Source organism: Bombus impatiens, unplaced genomic scaffold (assembly GCF_000188095.3).
Source record: "Bombus impatiens unplaced genomic scaffold, BIMP_2.2 scf_0377, whole genome shotgun sequence".
Lineage (NCBI taxonomy): Eukaryota > Metazoa > Arthropoda > Insecta > Hymenoptera > Apidae > Bombus > Bombus impatiens.
Window position 1 is genome coordinate 664,032 of NT_176796.1, and position 27,221 is coordinate 691,252.

General features: G+C 41.8%; 3 protein-coding genes across 5 annotated transcripts; 1 reads left to right on the forward strand and 2 right to left on the reverse strand.

The window, feature by feature from the left end:
- Positions 1–50: 50 nt before the first annotated feature.
- LOC100740098 (isocitrate dehydrogenase [NAD] subunit beta, mitochondrial) lies at positions 51–2,535 on the reverse strand. 2 transcript variants are annotated; one of them, XM_003489767.4, is made up of 6 exons: positions 2,260–2,535; positions 1,721–1,780; positions 1,443–1,652; positions 965–1,356; positions 700–889; positions 51–618 (listed from the first exon to the last, which is right to left on the reverse strand). In XM_003489767.4, the coding sequence occupies exons 1-6, from the start codon at positions 2,299–2,301 to the stop codon at positions 388–390; spliced, it is 1,125 nt and encodes a 374-aa protein (XP_003489815.1). In that variant the 5' UTR covers positions 2,302–2,535; the 3' UTR covers positions 51–387. The 2 variants fall into 2 exon arrangements, with proteins under 2 accessions (XP_003489815.1, XP_033176828.1); XM_033320937.1 differs by lacking the exon at positions 2,260–2,535 and adding an exon at positions 2,066–2,084.
- A 158-nt stretch (positions 2,536–2,693) lies between these two features.
- Positions 2,694–6,022, forward strand: LOC100740341 (methenyltetrahydrofolate synthase domain-containing protein). Its single transcript, XM_003489769.4, has 5 exons — positions 2,694–3,247; positions 3,490–3,875; positions 3,961–4,307; positions 4,388–4,619; positions 4,704–6,022. The coding sequence occupies exons 1-5, from the start codon at positions 3,229–3,231 to the stop codon at positions 5,091–5,093; spliced, it is 1,374 nt and encodes a 457-aa protein (XP_003489817.1). The 5' UTR covers positions 2,694–3,228; the 3' UTR covers positions 5,094–6,022.
- Positions 6,023–6,975: 953 nt separating this feature from the next.
- On the reverse strand, positions 6,976–27,211 carry LOC100740219 (serine/threonine-protein kinase 32A). Of its 2 annotated transcripts, XM_033320935.1 has the most exons (11): positions 26,779–27,211; positions 21,597–22,047; positions 20,934–21,532; positions 19,768–19,823; positions 18,515–18,683; positions 17,881–18,078; positions 11,870–11,959; positions 11,519–11,685; positions 10,870–11,150; positions 9,257–9,469; positions 6,976–8,397 (listed from the first exon to the last, which is right to left on the reverse strand). In XM_033320935.1, the coding sequence occupies exons 3-11, from the start codon at positions 20,980–20,982 to the stop codon at positions 8,232–8,234; spliced, it is 1,389 nt and encodes a 462-aa protein (XP_033176826.1). In that variant the 5' UTR covers positions 20,983–21,532; positions 21,597–22,047; positions 26,779–27,211; the 3' UTR covers positions 6,976–8,231. The 2 variants fall into 2 exon arrangements, with proteins under 2 accessions (XP_033176826.1, XP_033176827.1); XM_033320936.1 differs by lacking the exon at positions 21,597–22,047.
- Positions 27,212–27,221: the final 10 nt, after the last annotated feature.

Genomic DNA, 27,221 nt, shown 5'->3' on the forward strand with positions numbered 1-27,221 from the left:
AGTAATGCAAATAAAGATACATAATAAGGCTATATTGTAAAATGCATAAAAGTAATATGAGGTAGTATAATTTATTAATGTACAATTTGAGTATTACACTATTATCATACAACTGGCATTACCTGTTCACAAACACAATCTCAGTTATAAATATAGTGTCGACACAAAAATGTTATACTTTTCTATTTATAACATATAACCCTCTCTAAATAAGATTCTAACTTATATCCAAAGCAGTTAAGTTACATAAAATTTGCGATGAGGTAATACTATGCAATTTAACATAGTTATATTAAATACTTCTGACAACATGAAATGAGCACAATGCCCCTATTGTATGTGATTCTATTTTACACAGGTCTTTTCAAATTTAATATGGATTAAAAATTAACGAAGGCAGTTTATTACAGCAGTTGTAAAGTCTGTTGTAGAACTTTGTCCACCCAAGTCCTTTGTCAATACTTTTCCATCATTTAAAACACGATTTAATGCATCCTTAATTTGTTCACTGTAACGTTTTAAATTCACGTGGCGCAGAAGTTTAACAGCACACAAAAGCATGGCAGTAGGATTTGCAACGTTTTTACCAACAGCTTCTGAATATGTGTGTCTTGCACCCTACATAATGAACCAAATTTCACAATACCTCTAATTTTTCTTAAATTTAATCATTTCTACATGTTATACCCATGACCTTACCGGTTCAAAGACAACACACTCGGGGCTATAACTAGCACCTGCAACCACCCCGGCACCACCAACCAGTCCAGATGCCACATTGTCCAAGATATTACCATATAAATTTGGTAGTACCATTACATCAAACTGATGTGGATTAGATACCATTTGCATCGTACAATTATCCACAATCATTGTTTCAAATGTAATTCTAAAGTTGGATTGAACATATGACAATTATAAGTGATTAATGATAATTTATGAAGTGAAAGATGTTTATAATTACCTAGGATACATCTTAGCAATTTCTTGGCATGATTTTAAGAAAAGACCATCACCAAGCTTCATGATATTAGCTTTGTGAACACAAGTGACTTTCTTACGATTATGTTTCACTGCATAATCAAATGCAAATTTTGCAATCCTTTGGCTTTTAACTGCAGTTACTATTTTTAAACATTCCACTACTCCCTTTACAGATTCATGTTCTAATGCAGAATATTCTCCTTCTGTTTGTTCTCTAATAATAATACAATCTACATTTTTATGCCGGCACATAACACCGGGCAAAGATTTTACATGTACAACATTTGAGTATAAATCTAAACTTTTACGTAATTTCATGTTCAGAGTTTGAAGTTCCCCAGTCATAGAATGATCCGGTGTTGCTAAAATACCCTGTGAAACATAATTGATATTAAAACCTATATCTCTGTTACCATTAATTACTAATATTTTTATTAATGTATCAAATATAAAATTACCTTCAGGCATACTCGATTTCTTGCAATACTACTGGATACTTGTTCAAGGGGTGCACTTAGAGTTGGATTTACTTCTGAGAGAAAATAAGGTTCAAATTCAACCGGCACATTTGCAGCTTTGAAAACACTTTGAACGGACACTACTAATTCTGGCCCTACACCGTCTCCTGGTATAAGCGTGCATTTCACCTTTCCCTCCTGTTCAACTACCTAAAAGAAAAGATTATTAATATTGTATACATACGATAAACATTTTTGAAAGGTTATTTAATACATACAGATTCTTGTCGATGTACTGTTCCTACATGCAAACATCTGACAGCTCCTTTTTGAGCAGTCTGTAAATAATATTTTATGCTGTAATCAATAAAAGGTATAAACAAAGTCAGATGAATATAATTTAATGATGCAAACAAAATTTGTTATCTCCGTGTAATTAAGGTACATATATTCCATTGAGAAGTTATATTTATAACAATATAGACGTGAACGTAGTGATTAAATAACACGGTTATTAAAGTCAATCATTTAGCCGACTTTGTGAATTGGATTTCGAACTAGTCCATTTATCTTAATATTTTCCACCTACAAGCTACCTATTTAGTTTTTCAAATTGCATTTACCATTAAAAAATATCTTCAGGTATCTTTGAGAGAAGTTATGTATTTTGCATGAAATGTCCTTGCAATAGTCATTGGTAACTAATTAAATGAATGAACAATATTCAACGATATTTTGATATAGTTGTAATATTATAAAATGTCATTGATCTTGTAAAAGGAGAAATCGTGATAGTTTAATTGAACGTTTACATTACCTGTGAAAATACTTTGCAGAAGTTCCTCGCGAGTAGAGCCATTTTTCACGATGGACCCTAGTTGTCTAGTCTATTTTACTCTTATCGTCATGCGCCAGTAATGTATCAAACTAGAAAATTATTATGGAAATTTAATGAAAAACAAAACAAAAAATATATAAATGTATTTCTAATTATACTGTACAACAAGATTATTAAAAAAAGTATAATTTATATATTTCGATTTTTCATTGAAAATATTAATATTAAGTTAATATTAAGCAATTTATAAATGGTGCCCAGGAAGTGTAATATATGTGTTGTGTGTACGACCCTGCCATTTGAAATCGTTTTAATTCGTGTTTTATCGCAGTACGAGTGTATGTAATAAACGTTTCATGAATATTAAACTTAACGGACAATGCTAGTAATTTTAAACAATTTCTCTAGTTTGCTTATATATTCTACATTGGTTTGTTTATTTTATAAACTTACTGCATTCAACATTTTTATTACGGCAATATGTTAATGGAATTATCAACTTATGTATCGTGCACAAATTTTTTGTGTGCATTGTACAATAGGACAGATAAGCATAAATATTCTTTCTTCACGATAGTCCAATGTTTCGCGCCTGACATGTTTGTGTAGTTATATCAGCTGTATCTGTTCTCTTCCCTGTAATCGGAAATGTCAAATACGATAACCTATTTTGCTGTTTCACAAAATTATATAAGATTCGTTTGTTGAAATGTATATGCATGAAATTTTTCGGTGAGGTTGAAATTTCATACGTACAAAAAAATTCTGGTGGATTTCATTACGACAAGTTTGCCGACATGATTTTCCATAGAAATAAATACAAGAATAAAAGGGACTGCAGATAAATCATATAATCTATTTTTACAATATAGGTTTTTATAAAAAAAAAGTGTTACTATAATTTACAATCAATATTCGGTGAAAGTTCATTAAAAATATTTTACGAAAATGACTGAAGAACAATTGCGTGAGTAATTCTTTGATGTATTATAAATATTTATTTATTATACATATATATGTTTTAATTTCATCATATTAGTAACGATATTAAATGATTTTAGAAATAGGAATTTATGACACATTAATTTGAGTCATAAATAATAAATTTTGCTTTGAATTCATGAATTGTTAGTCTTAATTTCTAGAGAAATAGTAGTAAGAATGAATATGTGTAATATTGTAAAAATCATTAATGTGATAAATTTTTAGCACCGGAAGTAACTAAGCATAGTTTTCGTCAAAAAGTATGGGATTATTTGATGAAGAATGATTTAGTCAATTTTCCTCTTACTGTCTATGATCGTATACCGAATTTCAAAGGTGCTGCCGAAGCAGCACAGCGCTTGGCAGATTTGGAAGTTTTCAAAGAGGCAAAAATTATAAAGATAAATCCAGACAAACCCCAAGAACCTGTAAGATTCTTAGCATTAGAAGCTAATAAGGAAATATTAGTTCCAATTCCCAGACTGAGAACTGGTTTGTTTCTTCATGTTACACCAATCGCCGGTTGCTCGAAAAATGAATTGAGGACATTATCAAAAATTCATGGCTTGACGGAAGCTGGTAAACCACTTGGCGTAGATTCTAAAATAAAGGTATATGATTTATTATTGTAACAGAAATTTGCTATTAGTTAGATCTGTTTTCATCGTTTTATACATTATCCTTATTTATCGTCAGATAGACCTTGTGATATTGGGATCAGTGTGTGTAAGCCGTGATGGATACAGACTTGGTAAAGGCAAAGGATTTGCAGATTTAGAATTTGCTATGATGATGAGGATGGGTGCAGTCACACAGGATACTATAGTTATTACGACTGTGCATGACTGTCAAGTCTTTGATAGTCTTCCAGCTGAAATATTTAAAGAATACGATGTACCTGTTGATATAATCGTTACACCTACTCAAACAATAATAGTAAATCCAAAGTTAAAGAAGCCTAGTTGTATTATGTGGCATATGCTTAGCGAAAGAAGAATTAAATCTATGCCGGTATTACAACAATTAAAAGAAATGGATGAAAAGTACGCGTTGAAAGATGTAATTGATACTATATGTTTACGCGTAAATATACTAAATTGCTGTGTTTTTTTTTTATTTTTAGAGAAGGCAAAATAGTAACTCTGAAGGAGGAGGATTCAGACATAGAAACACAAAAGTCTTATCGTTCTCATTACATAAAAAATAAGAGACGTTCCAAAACAAAAAAAGTTGCGTCAAGTGGTGACGACGTTAATGAAGAAAGAGGGAAACAAGTAAAACCACATTTTCCTAAAAAACGTGCATTCAATAAGTTCAAATCAGGGGGCGATAATGTATTTTCCGATGTTGCAGAAGTAAGAAATATTTGTAATCGATGTATACATATATTTAATTAGTAAATTATACATATATCATATATATTTATTGCAATATTCTAGGAGAAAGTGGAAAGAAACGATAGGAATATGCAGCAACGTCGTAAAAATCTAAGACTGAAGTCTAGATCTCAGGTTGAATTTTCCTTAAAATTGTCAAATATTTCATCTGGTGCCAGAATACGTGATTTGAAAAATGCATTATTGGAGCGTGGTATAAAACCAAATGAAATAACCTGGCTAGGATATCGCGGGATTTGTTATCTTCACTTCAATAAACTTAGAAAGAATAATAGTTTATCGGAACAACCGATACAGGTTGATTCAATAATGGCAAATTTACAACAGCTATGTATTGGGATGAAATCTAGCGGAAATGTGAACGATTTCATAGTAGTAGAACCCGCTAAACCAATATCTAGAATCGAAGTCACGGACGTGACTTCGGTTTAGAAAACAGTTGAATACATTTTAGAAAATGTGCAGTTACTTAGAATAATACTTACTATTCCAAGTAATTGTACAATCTCTGTCGGCATTCGACGCATATTTTTTTATAAATGCGTTTGCTCTGTCAGCGACTGCTAACTCTGTAAATTGATGGTTGACTACAAGTTCAAAGTGTACAAAGCTTTATAAATAATTTATAATGTATTTTCTATACATAGTAAGTGCAAAATAATCGTACGTGTTGTATATAACAAATTAAGTATGTATAATTATCGTTAAGATATCTAATTTATAACAGCCTATTTTTGATAGTTTGCATCGGATAAAAATTCATACGAAAATTAGTGGTTCGTTCGGAAGTCGAGCTAGATTTGCTCAACTGAATCCAAATTTGAAGTGTGTGTTATATTTATACGGGTGAACTACTTCTCGATAAAAATTGCATGTTTATTATTTTTATCGATAAGCTTATGATAATCATTAATAATTAATAATTCGAATTACGTTTACTGTGATCATATAAAAGATATTCAACGCTAAAGATAGCGGATTTAAACATTTTCTTGTAAAATATATTACACGAAGATAAACAATCATGTAAGATGCATATCTAGCACTTGATAACGCTTATCTGACATTACAGACTGACAAATATAGTTTAGCTAATCTGTAGGTAACATGCGAGGCATACGAAAGTAAAGCCAATACTTTTTGTTTATGTATTTATTAGATATTCTATTTTTCTGAAAGAATATTTTGATATTGCTGTACGTTGTAGGTATATATGCTTTGCCAAAAATTGGATAATGAAGAGAGGTAACTAGCGATAACGTGAGTGTGGTAGCCGAGAAAATGGCAATATTTTTGTGATATTAACAGATATGATTAATTATACTTAAAACACAAATACATGTAGGCAATTATTATTTTTACCAGCGTTATTGATAATTCTTTTATTACTAATGCTTTTATAGAAATCATTAGTACGCAAATAGATGGAAAGAGAAGCAGAGATTTTTTTTTTATACGATTATCTCAGTTATACGATATAAAAAATCCGCTAGTCAAACTGTTTTTTCGAAGTTCTTATTAGATAATAAATAAATGAAATTTTTGAATAACAAGAAAGTGATGAAATTTCGTTTTTCTTTATTTCATCTGTCCCGTTTTCTAAACTCGAATCTAATGGTTTGTGACTATCGGGAAAGACATGTACAAATAAATAGAAAATGTGAAGTTATTTTGTCGATTGTGACGACTCTACAGGATTTTCACCTTATCCATCGATTGGAAAAAGAAGAAGTCTGTTCGTACTGTCGATAAAAATTTTCCACTCTCGAATCAAATTAATCTTGATTAATGTTTGCTTTGTAATTTTTCTTTCGATCTCGTCCCGATAACACGTACTTACTTTTACCTTTTCTATCGCTGTATTTCCCATAATACCTTGTCAAGTAAACGTAATTGTTTGTCCCTTATGATCACGACATTTATCAGTATCGATCTTTCCTTATCGTTATCTTCCTATAAACGTTCTTAAGATCTTATTTTTATTTGAACGCTACAAATTAAGAACTCGAATCGTTCTTTTCGCATTTATACAACACAGCTTTTTACAGATTGTTTAAACTGGTCGTAGACTAAAGGCCTCTTTCGTCGAAAACGGAAAGTGGTAAAACTAGCTTTGTTGTTTCACTTTTCGCTCTCTTCCTTTCCGCGGAACGGTGCTGCCTCTATCGATTATTTGACACTCCTTCCTTCGGTGGTCGTGCTCTACTTTAATATCAAATGTCCATTGAGAATTCTTTCTTTCTGTCAAATACCAATTACCAGCAGCGTCGAGAACCTCGTGACGTAACGCACACTTTATTTTTCCTTATCGTCGATTCATTTTTCAAACGTGTACCCTGTGCGACGAGAGATCGTGTACCAAGAGAAGCGATCGTATTTCCTCGTTTGATCGTTCCAACAAAGAGAAAAATATTTTCGTTGGTCGCGATTGTATAATCGATACACCATGCCGAGAAAACAGGGATAGACAAGATTCGAGTGGTTCGATCGTTCAATCATCGTTTAATTTCACGTTACAGCGTAGGATTCTTTCTTAACGACTATTTATAAAATTACATTGTTCTTGGTGTTCGTCGGTTGATTATCAGAGGAGCGATCGTTGATCTGTAGTTATACAAGACACGAGGTATACGCGAAATGGTGTGGCAGGTATGTATCATTTGACAAGGATACGAATCGAGAAACAACGCGCGATCCTCGTAACGTTAATCGTAAATTGCTAAAACATTCGAACGATACGAGTCTTCGTGTGTATATCGCTACGATCTTACGATGTTAACTTCATTTAACGTTATAAAATTTATGGGAATCGAGACTACACGAACTTCCGTAACATTCTACGAGGGAAGTTAAACAGTACGTAGGTAGAAACTATGGATTAAAACGATTTGGATTAAAACGTGCGAGTCGTACGAAGATTGTTCCGAGTATTTCTTGGACCGTGCGTTTGCTCGAAATTTGTCCCTTTCCAAGGGAAAGGTGAGTTCGAGGAAGAAGAAAGACCATGTCCCCAGTACCTGCTTATATCTTTGCGCTAAGTTTTCGGTTTGGCAAAATGGTCCTTGAAAGGCTTTACTTTTGGTCGGGAGTGTTTCTTCTTTCGTTCTTTACAAAAATAAACGATACGCTTTTCCTTATGAGAGACGAAGAAGAGGCGTGAGATCAATCGTTCGAGGTACGAGTTAAGTTTCTCCGAAAAAGAAATCTTATCTGTAGAGAAACGTTGATTTCTTTGTAATTCTTTTCTATATTTTATCATAAACTTCGAGTATATCGTTTCTTCTACGAAGATCAGAACGAAACGAAAAGACGATGGAAAGTTGGATCTGCGATCATCTTACTCTTATCGATTATCACGTTACTTTCTAACCAGTCATCGAACCGAACAAATCCATAGTTCGGACGACTAGATCAATTTACCACGATCGAGAACTTTTCAAATTCTTCGATACGCTACAAATCGGCAACTGAATGTGATTTCCAACGACGATCACTTTGTCGCAGAATGTTCTTCCCGAGAATACGCGTCGGCGTTTATTTTTCACGCACAACAGATTGTTCGGGAGAAATTTACGACGTGGAAGGTTCAGGACTCGCATCGATGTAGTCGATATCCGACGATGTTGCGGTGCTGGCGCGTCTTCCTTGCCTAGGGGATGCGTTTATGCGTGTCTTTACGCTGGTCGTAGAGACGCTCAGTCGGTTTCCGGTTCGATGTACCGGCTCCTGTTTCGTCCTATAATTATCAAATGAAAATTGTCCTTCGAATAATTACAAATACGAAAAGATACGAAATGTTAACACGGCGAAAGGAGCGTCGCTTAATTTTTCTCGAATAAGAGGGACAATTTTTCAGATTTCCGAGTTATGATTCTTGCAATTTTAAAAACAAAGGGAAAGCAGCTTTTGTGTCGCGAAATTGAAAAGCATATCGGTCGAACGGTTCGAGCTTTGTACATCAGAAAGCTTCGCTCCTTTCGCAGCTGGCCACGTTCCAAATGTATCGTAGAAAGCGAAATCGAAACTTCCGAGGTACAGGCAGATGTAGGGTGCTTTCGATCGATGCATTTCCTCCTATGTCGACTTTAAATTTGCAAAGATCGCCACAAGCATCGATCGTTTATTCGGTAACATTGTACGGTAGTCGAGCTCCCTGATCACGATGACTAATTCGAAATGTACCATTCTCTTCTCTTCATCGACACATAGCGAAACTATAAAACTCGAGACTGTAAAAAAAAAAGCAGAATTTCGCAACGAATTATTCGTTGTTAGTCTTTCTTATAACATTACGAAGGGAAGTAATAATATCTAATCTCCCAAGACCTAATCTGGCATTCTTTTCCATTTCAATCGATAAACGAAAATTAAACTGGTCCACGTGTACGTTGCAATTCGTCTTTCTGCTACGCGATTATTTCTCTCCGCGGCTTATACGAGCCATCATCTTCAATCACGAAACCCCATTTATCCCTCTTATTAAATTCTCTCCTAACTACCTCGGAATTACCTCCATCCTTCGTCTCTTAGGAGAGTAAAAAGAAACGACAATCGCGACGGAGTAGTGCGGTAATTAGACGACCGGCTTAACTCACTTCAGTCTCTCTTCGGCACCCTTCATGGCAGTGTTCAAATCCTCCTCCCACTGTTTCTCCTTCCTTTCCCTCTCCTGCCTCTCCATCTCGCGTTCCCGATTATACACTCGGTACTCCGGGATGAATGCCAATCGTCTGAAATCGACGCTCGGTCCGGCGCCTTCCGCGAGCCCGATCGCCGTGTCCTCGGGCAGATGGTCGACTTTCAGAGATCTGTGCACCAAACGTCAGAAATCACAAGCACTCTGCTGGTCCATTCGTCAACCGGAAAGTCGTCAATGCTATCGAACTATCATCTCGTTCGTTCGATTATAGGCATTCACGATCGGACCGATCCTTGGGAAAGATATTTTACTCCAGCGAGATCGAACTTGTTCGGATCCGTCCGATTACGAGTTTATCGTCGATCGGTTCAGATTGTTCAGAGACAGATTTTTTCGCCATTGTCACGACGCACTTGTGTCGCAACAACGGCGATTCTAGCTAATAAAGAATTATTTCTTGGTCGTTTCCTGTTACTCGATTTTCAGTTTGCTCGAATTTCTAAAAGAGATACCGTTTCGCGTTTGATGTTTCTGCTTGTTGCGATAAATGGCGACAGGAATCGTCCGGCTTATCGTGAATTTCGTACAGGAAAGTACGTACTGTGCGTAAGTTGGGAGGACAGCGTATAGGGGCAAGGTAACCGCTCTCTATCGCTCACTATCGCGTCTTGCTATATATTGTTACGTACTGCTGTGTATTATTTTATTTGTATACGTTAGACTTTCGGCCGATACGCGTGTTTATTGGACCGCGCAATCGGACCGTGACCGGAAACCGGAAATCTGACGCTCAGCGACACACGTGTGAACACGTACGGTCAGTTATTTCTGAAAAATTCGACACAGTTGTAAAGATAAGTAAGCGTATTGGCCAAAAGCGACTAAAAAGTAACTTTTTATCGCTTCGAATCGCTGTTCGGCTTACCGTGCGGCTTTACCGAACGACACTGGGAAAATCGCGGGTTGTAAATAAACGTAACGGTTGACGGTAAATGGAGAAACGCGTTCACGCTACCGTTTCAGTTTCGGACCAGTTCGATCTCGCTTCGGTAAAATATTTTGTTACGTAAGAATCGAAACCACGGGACAATAATTAATTCGATCGAATCGAGAACGAGTCGATACGACAACGCGGATCGAATTTAAGGATATCGCGCTCGTTCGTTCGTTTCGAGCGAATTTGGTTCCAGCGAATTACAATCGTAATTACAACCGGAGAAGAGATTTTAGAGTGAAACTGGAAATGGATTTGTGAACGATCAATGTGGTTACGAGGGATTATTATTTCGATTACCACTATTACTATCGTCGGTAACATTACTACGAGGCATTAATACTATTCTAATAGAGTTCTGCGAGAACCGTTGTTACCGTTACCGAAATAAACATTGTCGCGAGGGATCTGCTGCGAAAATGATCGATTTCCAATAAAAAAAGACGAATATTGGAACGCAGTAAGAGACACACACCGTGATCGATATTCTTGAAGTTAATCTCCTTTCGGCAAGGGGCACGATCGCGCGACATCGACTAGAATCCGACGATCAACCTTCTTTGCGACACGCTTACCTTTGTTTCGCCAGACGCTTCTTCTTCTTGTGCAACGGCTTCGTCTCGATGATCATCTCCTCCAGCTCGAACGTCGGATCGCAGTTCAGGTGATCTTTCGGCGGCGTGAACGAGGGTTTGATCTGCTTGTTCAACACTTTGTCAAAGTCGAGTTCCCTCATCGCGTTCACTTGCTTCAGCTCCTTGAGCGTCGATATTCGCGCGCCTGGTGCCACGACTAACAGTCTGTTCAGAAGCTCGCAGATCGCGGAGCTCCAGTCAACGGGCGTCGGTCTTTCTTTCTGAAGAAAGTTCCTTTCGTTTCAACGTATGCTCGATATACTCGGGCTGAGAAGCTTATCGAATATCAACGTACAACGGAATAACGTTTCAAGTTTTTCCTTTTAATCACTTTCGAACGTAGTCGTTTTCGCAAACGCGTTTGTTTTTAAAGGAACGCGAATAGTTTCGATCCGACAAACATTTTCTCTTTTCAAGACGAGGCGACGTTCGACACGGAGAAGCGTCGAAAATACGATTTATTTCGCGTATGTATAAATTTCAGAAGAGAAGAAGCGCAACACCACGGAACAATGATATTTCGCGGTGTTAAAGAACGGATACCAAAGGACGAGGCAGAGAGAAGGAAAGATTTGATCGGCAATTTTACCTGCATGATCTGCAAAGCCTCTCTGTGCGTCGTAGTGGAGCAGAGAGGGTAAGGACGTTCTCCCGCGAGAGTTTCCCAAGCAAGAATTCCCAGGCTCCACCAGTCTACGGCAAAACCGTAGCCAAGAACGCCGTATTCCTCGCAGGAACACATGTAAATTTCCGGAGCTGTCTCGGAATAACGTTCGAAGAAATATTATCCAAGCGACACGAAGATAACGACGATAGAAAAATCGTTATCTCGGTCGTTCGTAGTTCGTAGAGTTCGCCACGAATTATTCATCGTCGCGTTTTACCACGTTTGATTAACCGAATCCATCTATCGATCGGAATACGTATAATCGATTCATACCTATGTACGGTTTTGTTCCGGACATCGACGTAGCCAATTCTCCATCCTCCAATACCGTTGCGATGTTGAAGTCCGTCACGTGCGCGTGTCCTAAGCAGAACAATAAACCTATAATCGCAGCATCTACGTCTAACAGAGACCGGGCAATCGAGCAACGTTCGATATAGCCTCGTGGCGTCACTACATCGTCGTCTTTCCTTTCCCGGTCGATTTTACTATTCCCCTTTTAGCTCTTCGAATTAGCCGAGCAATAATAGCGCGAATCCGATCAGTCGGTGAGCCGTTGATCGTTAGCGATCGTTCGTTATCCGTCGTATGACATCTGACGCGAACGACGCCATATGCTTGACTCGGAGGACCAGCTTGGAGGGTCGAATATCCGGAATTCTTTACGCGTGGAATCATTATGTTAGCCGAGTTTCGTGTTTTACCACCTACGAGAAGAAATATGAAGTTTCAGAGTAAACACGTGTAAAATATCGTTGAAAGCGTACGAGACAGTCAAGATTGTCGCCTATTTTTAACAGCGCGGCACACGAACCACATCTTTCTATTCGTTTCTCTTCCTTTCGTTCTTTATCTTCTTTCTTACCTTCTCGCCAATTTCCAATTTACCATTCTTTTTCCTGTCTCGAACGTTAACGCGAACGATCGTACGTTACGATTAAGAATCGATTTAGTGGTCTTACAAAATTAAAGAAATTGCCGGGACGAACAGGCGAAGATAAATTTCGCGTTTCTGCGAACGAATGAAACGCGATCTACGGAGAATTTTTAACAGCCTGGTTCACCGGCTCAGTCATTGATCGATGAAAGAGTTAAAAGGCGGCTGGATAACGCGCTTCGCACGTAGAGGACGTTTTCACGAACAATAGGGGCGGGAATGGCGCGAGCGAGATGAAACGCGAGCCGGGTCGACAGCCGGCCCCGGTAATTTTAAATGATGCAGAAGCAATTCCGAGGCACAAACAGCTGTCGGATAAATGCAGCAGGAAATTAGGGTTACCCTTCTACGGGGAATACGAGTGTCCTTGGACCAGTCGTTTTCAACTCGACGCCATCGTACGCTTCTTTCTTCGGGCCTGGCCTTTGAATTATAAATTTAGCTATGCCAACAACCGAGAAACGATCCCTTGAAACTTTAAAATACAATTTCTTTCGATCGCGATAAAAGGCATACGTCGTTTAATATTTAATATTTAATACTAAGTTATAGGCGAAGGATTGACAACTTTGAAAATTCTTTTAGAGTATTTCTCGAGTGCCGGTTCGTGGCGAAAAGTTTAAGTAAGTAGATAGATTCTCTTTTTCCGTCAACGTAGATTATTGCTAGATAGACGGATGCCTGAAAAACCGAGTCGCATGGTTGCTTCGTAACGGAGAAGAAAATTTCCCCGATGGACGAGAAAACCTCTCGCGACAAAATTGAACTTCGTTTAAATCGAATCGTCCGTCTTTCGAACCTTTAGCGGGACGCGCGTAGTTAGGTTCTCGCGATAGTCGCGGAGCTCTTTTTCCGGCGTCGTACCGAACGGTCAAAGGGTGAAAGGTAAAATTTCCGAAGCACATGGCCTCGGAGGTCGAATGGAAAGCGTAAAATTATTTATGGGCTGAGTCAGCCTGTCCGTGGTCGCGACTAATAGACAGAGAGAAAGAGGGAGAAAGAGAGGAAAATGACCGGATCTGCGGCCTGCTACGTCACCGGAATATAACGCGGTTCTCTATTGTAGGCGTTCTTTGACCTTTGCTGAGAAATCAGAAGCGGTTCTCCATCGTGGAATTCAACGAGTTTGTAACGAAACTCGATGGACAAACGCTAACTGATCGAAGATCTATTCGTCGTTATGCTACAAGTCGCTCGATCGTTTAACTTTAGCGCATACGAATATCGACGTCGAATCCGAAATTGAACGGATCCCGACGAGTCGAGCATCGGCGGATTGGTATTAACGGAACGACGATTTTAATTAGTTTGTTCGCTTTTGTAAATTGTCCGTCTACCGAAAGGGGAATAAGCTACCGAACGTTCATTTAGACGCGAAATATATTTTGTTCGGTGAGCACGAGGTTAAACGAACCTTCGTGCGAGCAACTTCTTTCCAGACTTTGTTAGAATCCCGTGACCGTCCCCCCTCTTTCACGAACCGCTTTTAAACTTTGATTTTCGAGTTTCATCCAACTCGTTCAACTCCTGTCTCTTTCCTTATCGTTCCAAAGAAGAAATATTAGTCGACGGTTTAATAAAAAGATGAATTTTCGCGAAGGATCGGCGATTCGCCAACTCGGCGCGAAGAATCGTCATCGAATTTGAAAGCTGCGTGATACTCGTCGAAGTAAGACGATAGAAGCTTGGTAATGCGACGTTCTTCTTAAAATTATTTACCGCTGTTGCATCGTTGTCAGAGAATCCAATGGTTCTAACGTGTAACGATCATGCTATTTGTCAACGATTCATCGTCAAAGATATGTCAAAGTTGCGTCAAGTTTAGAGAAATTCGTTCGGTCGCAGATTTTTCGTTTTAAATCGCGCTCTTCCACCGAAGCTGAAATTGCAAAACACGACAAAATACAATTCCGAATCGTCAACGATAAACTAGTTGTCCAGTCATGCAGCGTTATAGAGGTAAATGCTATTGATTTTTGTACCGCGGGTCGGTGCCACGTCGGTCGACGACGAAATATCAAAACACAGAGGCTGGTTCCTTTACTCAGCGTGGAATATCATGGATTTATGTTTCCATTGAAATCGTCGTACGAAAGGGTAGACGCGTTTATTGTGATCAAGCAACTTCGAGGTGAGTTAACTAACAAGGTGCTTCTTGTTTATCTGTAACATCTCCGAGACGAAGCCACAGATATCGACTAAAATCTGAATCATCTTCAACGTCGCTTTTAAGGGCAAATATCATTCGGATTTCAATATGAAAGTTCTAAACTTCAGCCCAGTCGTCGTTATTCGACGGTAATTTGTTAGCCTTAGTATGTTTCGAGGATGCTCGTAGGAAACGCTGTAAACGGGGAAATTGAAAAATTTGGATTTTTCATTGGAAACTGTTTTACGTACCGACGAGAATGCCGCAGTATAGAATTTAAGAATGGAATTTTCCCCTTCTAAATAGCCATTAATAATGCTAGAAGATGGTCGCCTCTGTAAAAGAAAATCTAAGTGCCAATAAACATTCCTCGATTTTCGTTTATGTCATTCATTTTAAAGGAATGGCTTTTTTAAACGAGTTTTCTTTACAACTAAGAGGCGACACATACACGCACGTTCTCTATAGTTACCATATATTTTTCTTCCACGTGAATTTCCCAAAGTTCGATGAAAATTCGATCGATCAGCTGCGGAATCATCGACGAAGCAATCCAATGTTCGCGATCTGCTACGATCGAACGTACGAATTGTTCGAACGATGCATTTGTCATCGACGAACGTGGAAACGAAGCGTAAACGGTTCGGTTGACGAGCAAACGAAGCGTACGTTCGCTTACGATGCTGGCACTTGATTTACGGAATTTCGAATACCGGTCGTCAGCGTCGTAGGTAACTCGACGTTGAATATATTCAACGAACGCGTGGCGTTAAATGTTGCTAATTAAAAAGAAGCACGGTGCCGCGTTTCGAGCGTAGCAAATTCTTTTCGCTTAATCCGACGTTCCTCCCTTTCTTTTCGATGGCATTTATTTAAAAAGAGAGTGGCTATGTTTCCGCGTTTACCGCTTGTAATTCGCCGTGTATCCGAGCCAACTTTCATCCACATTTTTGCCCCTTTATTTCGCTTTCGTTCGTACGAAACGTAACTTGTATCCCGTTCGAGGGACGCGAGAGTCTTAAGGCAAATTTGCGCTCTTTTCGGGGCTTTTGGATGGATCTTCGGTCGAGTTACACGTATACGGGACCTCGTTCCAGGAAGCGTTCACGGGAAATTTTCATCCCGGTTATCGCGCGCGCGTCTTTGCTCGAAATCGTTCGACGATTTTCGCTCTCGACGAGTTTCAAAGCATTAAACGCAAATGCAATGAAAAAGAGCGGAGAAGAAACGCGTTAGAGCTTCCGCGAGCCGGGAATCGTCGTTTGGCCCTGTTTTGCAGTTATACGCTCTTGTCTTTAAACAAAGGTGCGGAACGAACGCGGTGTATACGCGCGGATATCCGAGCGTCGACATTTTTGTCGCAAGCCCGGCGATCGTGAGTAAATCTAGCGGTCTTAATCGCGAGTAGATCGATGGAGTTAATCCCGCGTGGTTCGTGTAACTGTTTGCCTTTCGTCGTCCGTCGACGCGACGAATTCGTTTCGCGAGGCGTATTCCGACGATGACGAAACACCGTCCGTAGTCTTATACGCGGAAGCTTCTAAGAATATTGGACACCTCGACGAACGACAAAGTCATTCGAGTAGTCGATCATCTAATTATTTCGAGCGACAAATTGGATCGTCGGACGGGCCATTTTCCACTACGCTGATATACAAAGTTTGCCGGCGCCGACACTGTTTACCGTTGTAAGCTCTTAACTTTCTCGCTATCGAGTTCTATCCCTGTTCTTATCTATTCTTTGTACCGGCCGTTATATCGATTTTTCTTCTTTCTTCTGGGAACGACCGGTGTCCCCGGTTTTCTTATACTTTTCGTTGGTATGTCTCGAAGAAACTCGCACGTACCGAAGCTTTGCTTTACCGAGATGCGGAGATACCGCGGAGTCTTGTCTAGACTGGAAATAAAGATTAGAGGTACTTGGTGTCGTAAAAAATTGCGCGAAAGACTGTCGAGTCAAGCACATAATTTCGTTGATACGACCACGAATTTATATTTCAACGAGACGTCAACGAACGTAAATAAAACATTATCTTTCCGCGTTACGTTTCTTCGTTTATGTTCGTTTCGTGCTGGCGATCATCGGCAAAGTTAACGAATACCAACGATGATACATCGTAATTTTCGGTTACGTGCTAAATTCTTTAGTCCCTTGACATCGCGTACCCGTGTTGCGCGGTAATTCCTTGTCGGTTAATAGCCCGTGGACACGTTAAATCGGTAGAAAGCCGGTTGGTCGCGGTTTAAGTACGTATCGGGGAATTTGCACACAGAGCGACGTATTTATAGTCCGTAGGAGTAGAACGAGCATAACGTAATTCGTGTTATCTCGGGAACGTGATTTGATCGGTTTGCGGGCGTGGCCGTCGTTTTAACAATAAACCCTACGTCAGTCGATAATACGATAGTTTCGGAATTGCGCGTAATTTACGTGGTGAACGACCAACGTTCGCTATTGACTCGATCGGAAAGAAAAGAATGGACTTTCGCGTGCTTGAAATTGATTAAATTCGGTCACGACTCGCTTCGATTCGATCTGGCTGGTTCGAGGTTCAACGATAAATCATCGAATGCAGTTGCCGATCGTCGAGCGAGGACGCGGATGCAAAAATTACGCGTACGTATTACGGCTCGAGTGATTAATAAACTTTACCGTTGCGTGTATAGCGTTCGCTCGCACCTTTCAATTTTATTAAAAAAATCGAGGAACGTTGGAAGTTTTGAGTGGTCCTAATTCGGTGACCTAGGTAGAATTAGAGCACTCTGTGAAATTTCCCTTAAAAGCGATCGACGTCCTATTAAACCGTTCCCGGCTTGTCGGCAATTTTGAAATTGTCCGTTGTTAAAAGGGGATTAAAGCGTGGAAACGATATCGTTCCTATTTTACAAATTGCCGCGATTCCTGCGAAGAAGGAGGGAAGCGAAATAGTCGGCCCCTCGACGAGCATTTTCTCTCGAAAATCGATGTTCGCAAATCGGTTGGCTTCTCGTTGGTTCCTGCGTTCGACGTTCCTCGCGACTCTACGCGAGATTCCCTCTTTCGAGAAGCGAAAGATCCCGCAGCGAATCGCTGAATTATTTGGCGCAGCCAACGGCAGGTGTACGGAATAGAGAGGCGAGATCCGTCGGTTCGTCGAGGTTCGCGCGAAGGAAACCTGGCACTCGGCTAATGTCTTTTATACGACTGCTGCCACGTACCTTCCTCGTCCAACAGAATGTTATCGGGTTTTATGTCGCGATGTACGATTTTGTGACTCTGCAAATAATCGAGGGCCAGAGCGATCTCGGCGACGAAGAGCACTATGCTTTCCTCGGAGAAGACGACCTCTTGCTGGATGTGATACCTGAGATCGCCGCCAAGCAGTAAATCGGAGACCATGAACAAGTCTTCCTCGTCTGAAACAGAGAAAAGAGCGAGTCTACTCTTTCATCTTCCTCTTTACGCCGATTAACGTTTATCGGAGCAATTATTCGTAACAGATTTTCTTTTTTAGCCCGATTGTCGTCTACGCGAGAGATAATATGATCGACGAGGGAAAATTCAATCTCGATAAAACGACACGATGAAAGAAACTCGGAGACCTCCGTAAATTATCCTCTTAACCGTCGTACTTGCGTCCTCTTAACCGTGATTTTCTGGTTAATAGCGGAATTTCGTGGTTAATAGCGGAAGCGAGGAAAACAAGCGTGAAACAAGCGGAAACCAAGGGAGAAAGATCGTCGATCGAGTTAGTTCGCCTAATGCCCTTAGTACCGTTCGTCGTGGGAAAATCGATATTAACGATGGAAGGACGTTGACGGTATTCGAGAGACGGACGGACGATCGGCTTACCTTGAAAGCTGAACCACAGGTTCACCAAACAGGGGTGTTCCAGCTGCGAGAGGATCTCCACTTCCCGTGCGACATTCTTCAACGCACCCCGCATCGCGCACTCACCCTTGTGCACGTACTTCATCGCGTACATGTTTCCAGTACGATCTCGTTTCTGCACTATGCAAACCTATCAAGGAATAATTGATTGCCCGTTACCGGATGAGCGGTGAATTACGAGGCCGCTTCCGGCCGATTCTCGCATCAGACGATAAAGCGCGCGTTAATTGGAGTAGGATGGATAGTTTTGGGAGAAAGAGAAGCGACATCGACGGTAGGTGGAAATTTTGTTACGGTTGAAAATGAACGGTGGACGAGTTACGACGACGTTTCTTCATCGCGAACGGTCTGCACGAGGTCTGTAAGAGGCGTAGTAGGGTAGAGACGTTTTCGCGGGCGAAATTTCGCGGTCGATAGGAAAACATGGAAGTAGGTGCAGTTTGCAATGCTGATTCGTCGTAACGCGATTCGATGACAAACGTATTGCGGTACACGTGTGATGGATATAAGTGACGATAAATTACGAGAGGAAGAGACGTTTACAGGCAGTTGCGCTACAACTCTATTTATCTAAATCTGTCGGAGACAATTGATCCGCGTAACGCGAGTTCGCTCGCTCTTCTCGTTATCATCTATGATTTCTACTTATCCAAACTTGCGACTCGGTCGGCGGAAGTTCGTTTACATAATCGAGCGTTAATCGAAATTTTTCTCCGATAAATGAAATTCGGATGAATAGAATTTTACCGTATAATTGGCATGGATATAAGATAGCCTGGGTGGGGGGAGGGGAGCAGAGCGTTATCTCGTTCGCAGATCAAGTGCATCGTATTTTTTCCAGCGATCGGGTTCGATTTACGCGAGTACTCACAGGTATAAAATTTTTAACGGAAATTTATTCGCATCGAAACATTTTCGTTTGGCAAATTTCAACGTGAAAATTTCAATACGTACATTGAAATTTAAACGGTCGAATTTCAAATAACGATACAAGTTGAACGATGTATATTAATCGGATATCAGCTCGGTAACCGATGCAGGTATCATCGCGGTGTTATTATCTCTACGTTAATTCGATTATTCGAGGGGACGATCTCGGAATTATGGATTCCGTGAACAAAAACGGACTTTTACGATTCGGAAGAAAAGGAACGAACCCATCGTGCTAGGAGCGTGCCAATAACTTTAGTCAGAGTTATGTTTGTCTCTCGTACCTTTCCGAAGCTTCCTTTCCCGATGGCTCGCAGGATCTGAAAGTGATCGAAGTTCACTGAAACGAGAAACAGCGTGGAATTAATAATAAAAGACCGTATCCTGTGCTCGAAGAAAAAGGAACGAACAAAACGGTTTCGCGAAATCTCGTTTCATCGATAGAACCGGCGAATCGTATCGAACGTTTGCAGCGTCTACGTAGCATCGTAGTACAAAGCGATGTTGTTCACAAAGGACCGATGGAGCGAAAAGTTGCGCACACGAGCACCGGAACTTGCGGTGGCTGTGTAAACTAGGCGAAAAACCGTCACAGGAAGTTTATAGTCGTTGACGTAGCGGCCAGGCGGTCTCCTCCTAAAATCGTGTCGGCGTATCCTGTCATCTGTCGTTTCCCGGCTAAATATCCGGCGACGGGAGAAATTTGAACAACTTTCGACCTTCTGCGCCGCCGACACGCCAACGATCCAATGCCTAAATGCTAAGTAGATGGTCGACGTCCGACGTACCAGACGCGATTAGCGTACCGCATTTGACGGCAAAACGACTTTCTTCGTTTCCCTAGTTCCTCTAATTAGATCCGCGGAGGCAATCGTCTTTGAAAATTCGTTCAGAATGATCTTAAGAGCTACCCTAAAGTCGAGAAGCTTAGAAAAGCAGGCGGTGGTTTTAATAAAACCGTTCTTTAACGGGGCTATTCCACTTTAAACTCGCGAATCTGGCGTGATTTCTTTTTTTAATTTCACTAATTCAAACGCAAAGACAAAGTCTATTTCCCCAGCTTCCTATTTCTCTCCGGAGACCTTGCTCCCGGAGCAAGTTGCCTTTTTCGCCCGCATCTCGCGCGCGTGTGCGTGTCGTACGACTGCACGGTTTACGTTCGTTGCGATATAACGGTTATTACGAATATCAAATCGAACGAAGGAGAGATTTCTCGACGTATAGCGATCCACTGGCAAAGTTTAACGATTTGATGCAAATCGATTCGATCGAACGTAACAGTTTCGTTGACTTTCTGCCCTGGCGGAATCGGAAACGTCGATGAAACGTTATCGCGAACTCTGCAAGTGGTATTTCGATAAATATTCGACGTTTATCCGTTACGTTGATGATTTTTCGCCGCATAGTTAACGATAGACGCACGTTCAACGGAAAAAAGTCGAAGACTTACCTTCTTCCCCAGGAGTAGGCTCGTTCCGTGTCGACTGGTTGGCACCCATTTTTGCCCCTCAGTGGATCTGGATACGTGACGCGAGTGCCGGTGGCCTGTGTAACGTGTAGCCGAATACTTTGATCGGGCCGAGAAAAGACATCCACTTAGAATTCTCATGCTTCCACCCACTCACGGCTCGGTTATTCATTTGATCGAACGTCTTCTTTTTACCACCGTCGATTTCTTGTCTTTATTCGCTCCTCCGCCTCTGCCGCCGCCCCCTTGTCGTCGTTTCGTTGCCCCAACCACTTAATCTTGTTTCTTTTTCTTCGTATTCCCTCCAGCCTACTGTCTCCCTGTTATTAGATCTCTAGCCCGAAGGTCGTTTCTCTCCGTCGAGATTCTTTCGTTGCTCTTAACTCGTCACCTTGTTTCTTCCACTCGGCTTTCACGGCTTTCACGGCTTTCACGGCTTTCACTCCCCGCACAGGGCTGTTTACTTTTTTTCACTACCGTTGCGCTTTTCCTTCGATTCGATATCGTCGCTTTTCGACGTTCGCCTTTTATTCCTCCCCGCCCTCGTCTTTCCTCCGAGTTCGTCAGATACAGCCACGTCGCTGAAATATGTCACCGCTCTGACGACCCTTTCAACGTCGCCTCTCAAACTTCCTATCCCGTTACCTGTCTCTGCCGGTTCGTCGTCGCTTTACGTCCAATTTCGCCGAGTTTAGACACTTGGCGAAACTTCTTGCTCGATTTTCGAACCCTACTTCCCTCGCTTTCGCGCTCTTCCACCGCCTCCGCTTTGATTTGTCTGTCGCCGTTTCGTCCTCGTCCCTCCTACTACGTATACACGTCTTCGCACCCTTTTATCGTTAACTGCCTCCGCCTCGGACTTTCCGTTCGAGATTTCACAATTTCTGGTTGCCGGTCTCGAAGGGATTCGTCGAGAAGTCGCGTAAATCTTGGGCGATCGATCGACCGATCCAAGCGACGAAGGCTGCGGCGTTAATTACCGCTGCGCCGATTCGTGGATTAATTAACGGTGACCTGCCGTTAATTCACGGAATAACAAGCGGCGGAAGCGCGATGGCTGTTCCGTGATGACGGTCGATGGCTCGTGGATGGTGGCCTGCAAGCGAGTAGACGTTTATCGGTGGGACAGATTCCGTAGAAACCGGTTAATCGTCCAAGTAATCGGTAATTTGCGGATTCGCGGAACGAAAATCGCGATTTCATTGATCCTTGCGCGAGAGAACTGGCCGTTTCGAACTGGAAATCGTTCGAAATATCGTTCCCCGGGACTTTATCGCCAATTACAGCCTGCTTTTTCACAACGACCGACGAATACAGCGCGCGAGTGTGGGATCGCGAGAGAAGACGATTGCGTTTAAAAGCAACGAGAGTTCGGAAGCTGAATTTCGTTTATTACGATCCTTCGACGCTTGGAAAATAAGCGAACGAACCATGTTGGTTCGAGAGAAATCCCCTGCGAATAAAGGATCGCGAAATCCTGTAATACGGACAAAATTTTACAAACAACGAGAATTTTCCGCCTTTCCGGCGGTTGGAACGCGCTGCTTTTCGAAAATCTCGTTAATTCGCGTCGTTTTTATCGCGGTATAGCGGACGAACGAACAAGGCGAATCGAAGAACGTTCCGCCGAATATCCTTGCTTATGTTTCAGACAGAAGCTCGCGCAATTTTTCCGAATTTTCCAGTAAAAAGAAGAAGCATCGTAAACGCAATTACTCGGTCCAACGGGAACGAAAGGGACGAAAGGACGAGTATATATAATTTGCATACTCCCTTAATTTTCGTTTGACAAACTACCGTTTCTCCTCTACTTTGTTTCTCCCGTCGGTGAAGCAACAGACTAACGGAAGTTCCGTGTATCGTGAAATTCAAAGGGAGATTTCCAAGGACATAGGGGAAAGTTCCCTAACTCGGATCCCGTCTTAAATTGGATCACATAGTCTTTGTTCGCATAGAAATTGTCGGCCAACATTTCTTACCACGAAGTTACAGTTTACACGTTGTTTAGTAACAGCATTGAAACGAAACGCTCGAGATAATAGATAGTACCTTTAACGCGACGAATGCTTCGCTCCGACGTCGGCTGATGCGGTTCTGCCACTGATTTCCAGAAACTGTAACTTTTCATTCGTACGTAACTTTCCCCTACCGCAAAAACCATCCCTTTGTCGTATCCTTTCAACGTTTCTTCGTTGCCTGTCTTTCCGAAAGATAACGCTCGATACCCGACACCGAACGTATCTCAAATTCCGTTCACCCAGGCTACGCGGTCAACGTTAATTCCGCTGCAACCCTAGCGAGTACGAAACAAAGCTTTTCTTTCGTCTCCTTTGATCCAACGGAAGAATCGTAGCATCTTTGCGCTAATTATTTCTTTCTTACCGAGAAAACGATCCGAGTATCCTCGCTCTGGTCGATTGAAATTTTTGATAATTGGCCAATTATCGAAAACTTCGATTTCCAGCCGATTCACCCCCTTGCTTCGCTTTCTTCTTCGACTTTTATTTATTTCCCTCCGCTTCTCCACTCCAGAGTCCAATTATTCTGCCAATTTTAATGGAACTGATCAAAGGGCGTCGCCGAATACACGAAGAAACGAAGATCTCCGTCGAATCATCGATTTATACGACGATTTTGAACAGCAACGTTTACAGCTTCGAGCAATCTATTCCTTTAGGAAGGAATCGATGTGACCACGAAACACCGTCGCAATTCCCGACGTTATGACACGTCGAATCGATGCAATTCCTCTCGTCCTTTCGTTCCAGAACGAGTTTGTTCCCTTCGTGCTTCAGATTCATTGTTCGTTGTTCTGGCAAATAAAAATTTATTGACCACGGTATATTACGGTGCTTCCACATGCGACGCGCATGTACGTTATTCTTTTTCTTTCTCATCGTTTGCTCGACGGTGAAACGCGTTTTCTCGAGATCGTAATAAACCGGAGATTGACGAAACAGGGAAAAAGCAGCAACCTTATGATTTCTTATCGCGAACTTTTCTTTCGATGACCACGGTGTTTCGTAGGTCTCGTCGTTGAACTACGTCGAACGAGTCTCTTTATTCGAGAAGACGCGCCACCCCCGTAACGTTTCGCGTATGAATAGAAATTTTGATTTTGATTCGCAAAAATTTCGAAAATATACGTACGAATCGTACGCGTGAAAGCGATCGAGCTATATTTTCCTTCAATTGCATATACGCGCACAATGCACGTACGCACGTTGACGTTGTTCGATATTCAATCGTTCGAAGGCTTTGTTTCTTCGTAAAACTCGCGTCCTCTGATCAATTCCCGCGTTATTTCTGCCACGGGATTATAACGAGCGTGGACGAAATGTCCGACGGCTCGATAATTTACAGGATATCGCGGAACGTAAACGGCAGTTGTCAATTCACGATCGTCCTAGTTTTACCCTTTGTCCCGCCTGTTTCTGATCTATTCACGAGCAAGTCGCGGTACGAAGACAGGCCAACGTGAAAACGCGCGTAACTGTCCATGCCATTCTATTATCTAATTAAACGCTCTGCTTGTTTACGGTTGATCGATAAATGCACGCGATTGTGATTTCACGAGATACAAGCAATTAATATCGAAACTATCGCGGCTATTTAATTGGTGACGGAAATTTTTTTTAAATATAATAGATCGTTCGTGAAATACACGCGGATACAGCTTCGTTTCAATTACGTATTTCCCACGTACACGTCGACCTTTTCCTAATTCCAAGAGATACCAGCGTTGATCCGATCGACCGACGATCAACCACCCTCTCTCGCGGTGTCTCGTAAAAAACTTCGACACTATCTTCGCGCGGCTATCTAAACGCGTTCCTGCGAAGCAACGTTTTCCCGCTACCTTTCGTCCTCGCTTATCCGCCCAACGTATTCTCAGAAACAGAGAGCGAAAGAGGCAGCCGAAGGAAGCGCGTATCGTAAGCGGGACGAACGAGTCTCGCGGCGTCGGAAGCGCGGACTGGCAATTTGTTCGTACGGCTAACGAACGCGACGTTGGTCGTGCTAATGCCGACGATCACGTACCGTGCTCGGTGCATATCGTTCGAAAAGCCACCTGAAGACAAAAAGACGACGAAAAAAGAGGGTTAGGTCTGACCCCGTTTCCAAGTTACAGTTACTTTTGAGGTTCGCCGGGCTCGGAAGCCAGCAAAATCAATTTCATCTCGCGAGCCGCGGTACTCGTCTTTTCGAATTTTCCTGCTTTTCTTTAATTTACCCCTCTAAGCCGCTACCGTCCGTACTCGCGGTTTTCACTCACGATCCAAGCATCCTGTGACAACGTCTTCGGCTGAATTTTTCTCTTTTTCCACGTTCGTCCTTTTAGAGCAATAGGCACGTCGTTTCATTGCCGGTCTGGTCACTGATTCGTTGTTATTTAACGCGATCGTTACAGCCTCGTTCGCGTTACTCGTAACGGTTATCCTTCCGCATTTCCAATTGCACGCGATCCTTCTATTCTTTCGAAATGTCGAATATTACTCGCAATTATCGCGTTTCGTTCCATCGGCGCGCTAATTAATCGTTTATGTTCGTTCGTCCACTCGCAATATAGTACGGGATGTAGTACGCGGATGCGATAGGACGGAATTTTTTTCTAGCTCGTACACTGTCTCGAACGGGCGAGATTTTTGAAAATCCTGCACGTCGAAAACATCGTGGCCGATGTGGGGAAAAAAAATGTCGCCGATTCGTTTTTATTTCGCGGTGTCTAGATTTTCTGTTTTTTCCGCTTTCCTTGCTTTCGCGTTTGTGCGTGTCCCTTTTTATGCGAGGAATGCCAGATACACGTTTGAACCTTTTTTCCTACGTGCTGCTATTAAAGCAACGACGGTTATTTACGTTCATACCGACGTAAAATCTCCGACTCGTATACGTCTTTCCTTTTTTTCTTCCACCGGTCTTCGTGCCGTTTCTCGTTTTATCACGCGATACAAAAAGAACCAAGATGCTCTTTAATGCCATTGAACGGTTAACTCGTCTCATTCGCTGGAAAATACGTTGGCGAGTATTTTTTACGAAGTATCGCGCGAACCTTGTTTCACCGCTAATATCCTTTGCCTTCGCATGCACCTGGATGTACCATGATACGCGAAATACGGAACGATGTTACGTCGTAAACGAGGCAACGTGTAATAACGTGGTGTAACGATGAAAACATAATGAAAACATTCGAATAGCGCGTAATTATCCGCGCGATAATATTATGATAATATCGTGTAAATATATTCGCGAGAAAGGACGGGACGATATCGATCGATCATGTTCGACAAGGAAGAAGGGAATTGATACGAACGTGGATCGATCCCGTTTTCTCAGCAAGTTGCCGCTAAACGAACCGTTCGGCGAACGTAAATTTAAGACGATAGGAAACGCGAAAACGCGAAATGAAAGAATTTTCGATACCTGAATCGCGACGTTGTCGAGTTGGTTCGAGACGCGACGGAATAATCGAGCGGAACGATTCGACTCGCGAACAGAAAGGTAAAACGCTCCGATTCCGATCGAATAAATTTGTCGAAACGAACAGATCTAATCGGATTCCATCGACCACCGTCGATTATGTAACTCGCGCAACGTTCATTCGAATTTCGATCGCGCGATTCTGGCATCAAGTTTTGAACTTAATTCGCTATCGACGCGTATTCGTTCGATCGGCTATCTTCAGCCTTTCTTCAAACTTTCCTTGCGCGACTTTCGTACGTGTCCGAACCGCGTTACGAGTATCAACGGCATTCGTTTCTGCCAGCAGCACGCCCGAATCCTATAATCGAAGCGAAAGAAAAGACAAATGGAAATAACGTTCACTCACTGATTCGTCTACGACTTCTTAATCGTGAGAAACAGATTCACCGACATCTTCCTGCGGAAGAAGTTTTTCCCCCGTACCAAAGAGGCATCCGAGACAGCTGCCGAGGCTGACTCGAACGAAACGAGCAACCGGAACAACGATGTCAGCGGTGGCGCGCACAAGACGACTTTCGCGGCTGATTCTTCGTGGCAGCGTAGAAAATCGCGCGCTGACGATCGAGCGTGGTTCGTTCGNNNGGGAGCCGGTGGCGCGCGATGGATCATCGTAGACAAGGAGGCAGCCGAACTACGACGATGACGTGGAGGATCGACGCAACGATCGATGGCGAAACCGCGCGTGAAAAAATCGCCAAGGTCCGTAAAATCGTGACGGTGGCGATCGCGGTCGCGGTCGCGGTCGCCGCACGAGTGTCGATGTTCCTAGACGGTTCAACGGAACGACGC

Coding starts and splice junctions, on each gene's coding strand:
- LOC100740098 (XM_003489767.4), bottom strand. CDS start 2,301: ATGGCTCTACTCGCGAGGAACTTCTGCAAAGTATTTTCACAG. Junction 1,357..1,442: donor GAAATCGAGTATGCCTGAAG/GTAATTTTATAT, acceptor TATGTTTCACAG/GGTATTTTAGCAACACCGGA. Junction 890..964: donor ATTGCTAAGATGTATCCTAG/GTAATTATAAAC, acceptor ATCCAACTTTAG/AATTACATTTGAAACAATGA.
- LOC100740341 (XM_003489769.4), top strand. Junction 3,876..3,960: donor GCGTAGATTCTAAAATAAAG/GTATATGATTTA, acceptor ATTTATCGTCAG/ATAGACCTTGTGATATTGGG. Junction 4,308..4,387: donor TTAAAAGAAATGGATGAAAA/GTACGCGTTGAA, acceptor TTTTATTTTTAG/AGAAGGCAAAATAGTAACTC.
- LOC100740219 (XM_033320936.1), bottom strand. CDS start 20,982: ATGGGTGCCAACCAGTCGACACGGAACGAGCCTACTCCTGGGGAAGAA. Junction 19,824..20,933: donor GCCTACTCCTGGGGAAGAAG/GTAAGTCTTCGA, acceptor TTCTCGTTTCAG/TGAACTTCGATCACTTTCAG. Junction 18,079..18,514: donor CCTGTGGTTCAGCTTTCAAG/GTAAGCCGATCG, acceptor TCTCTGTTTCAG/ACGAGGAAGACTTGTTCATG.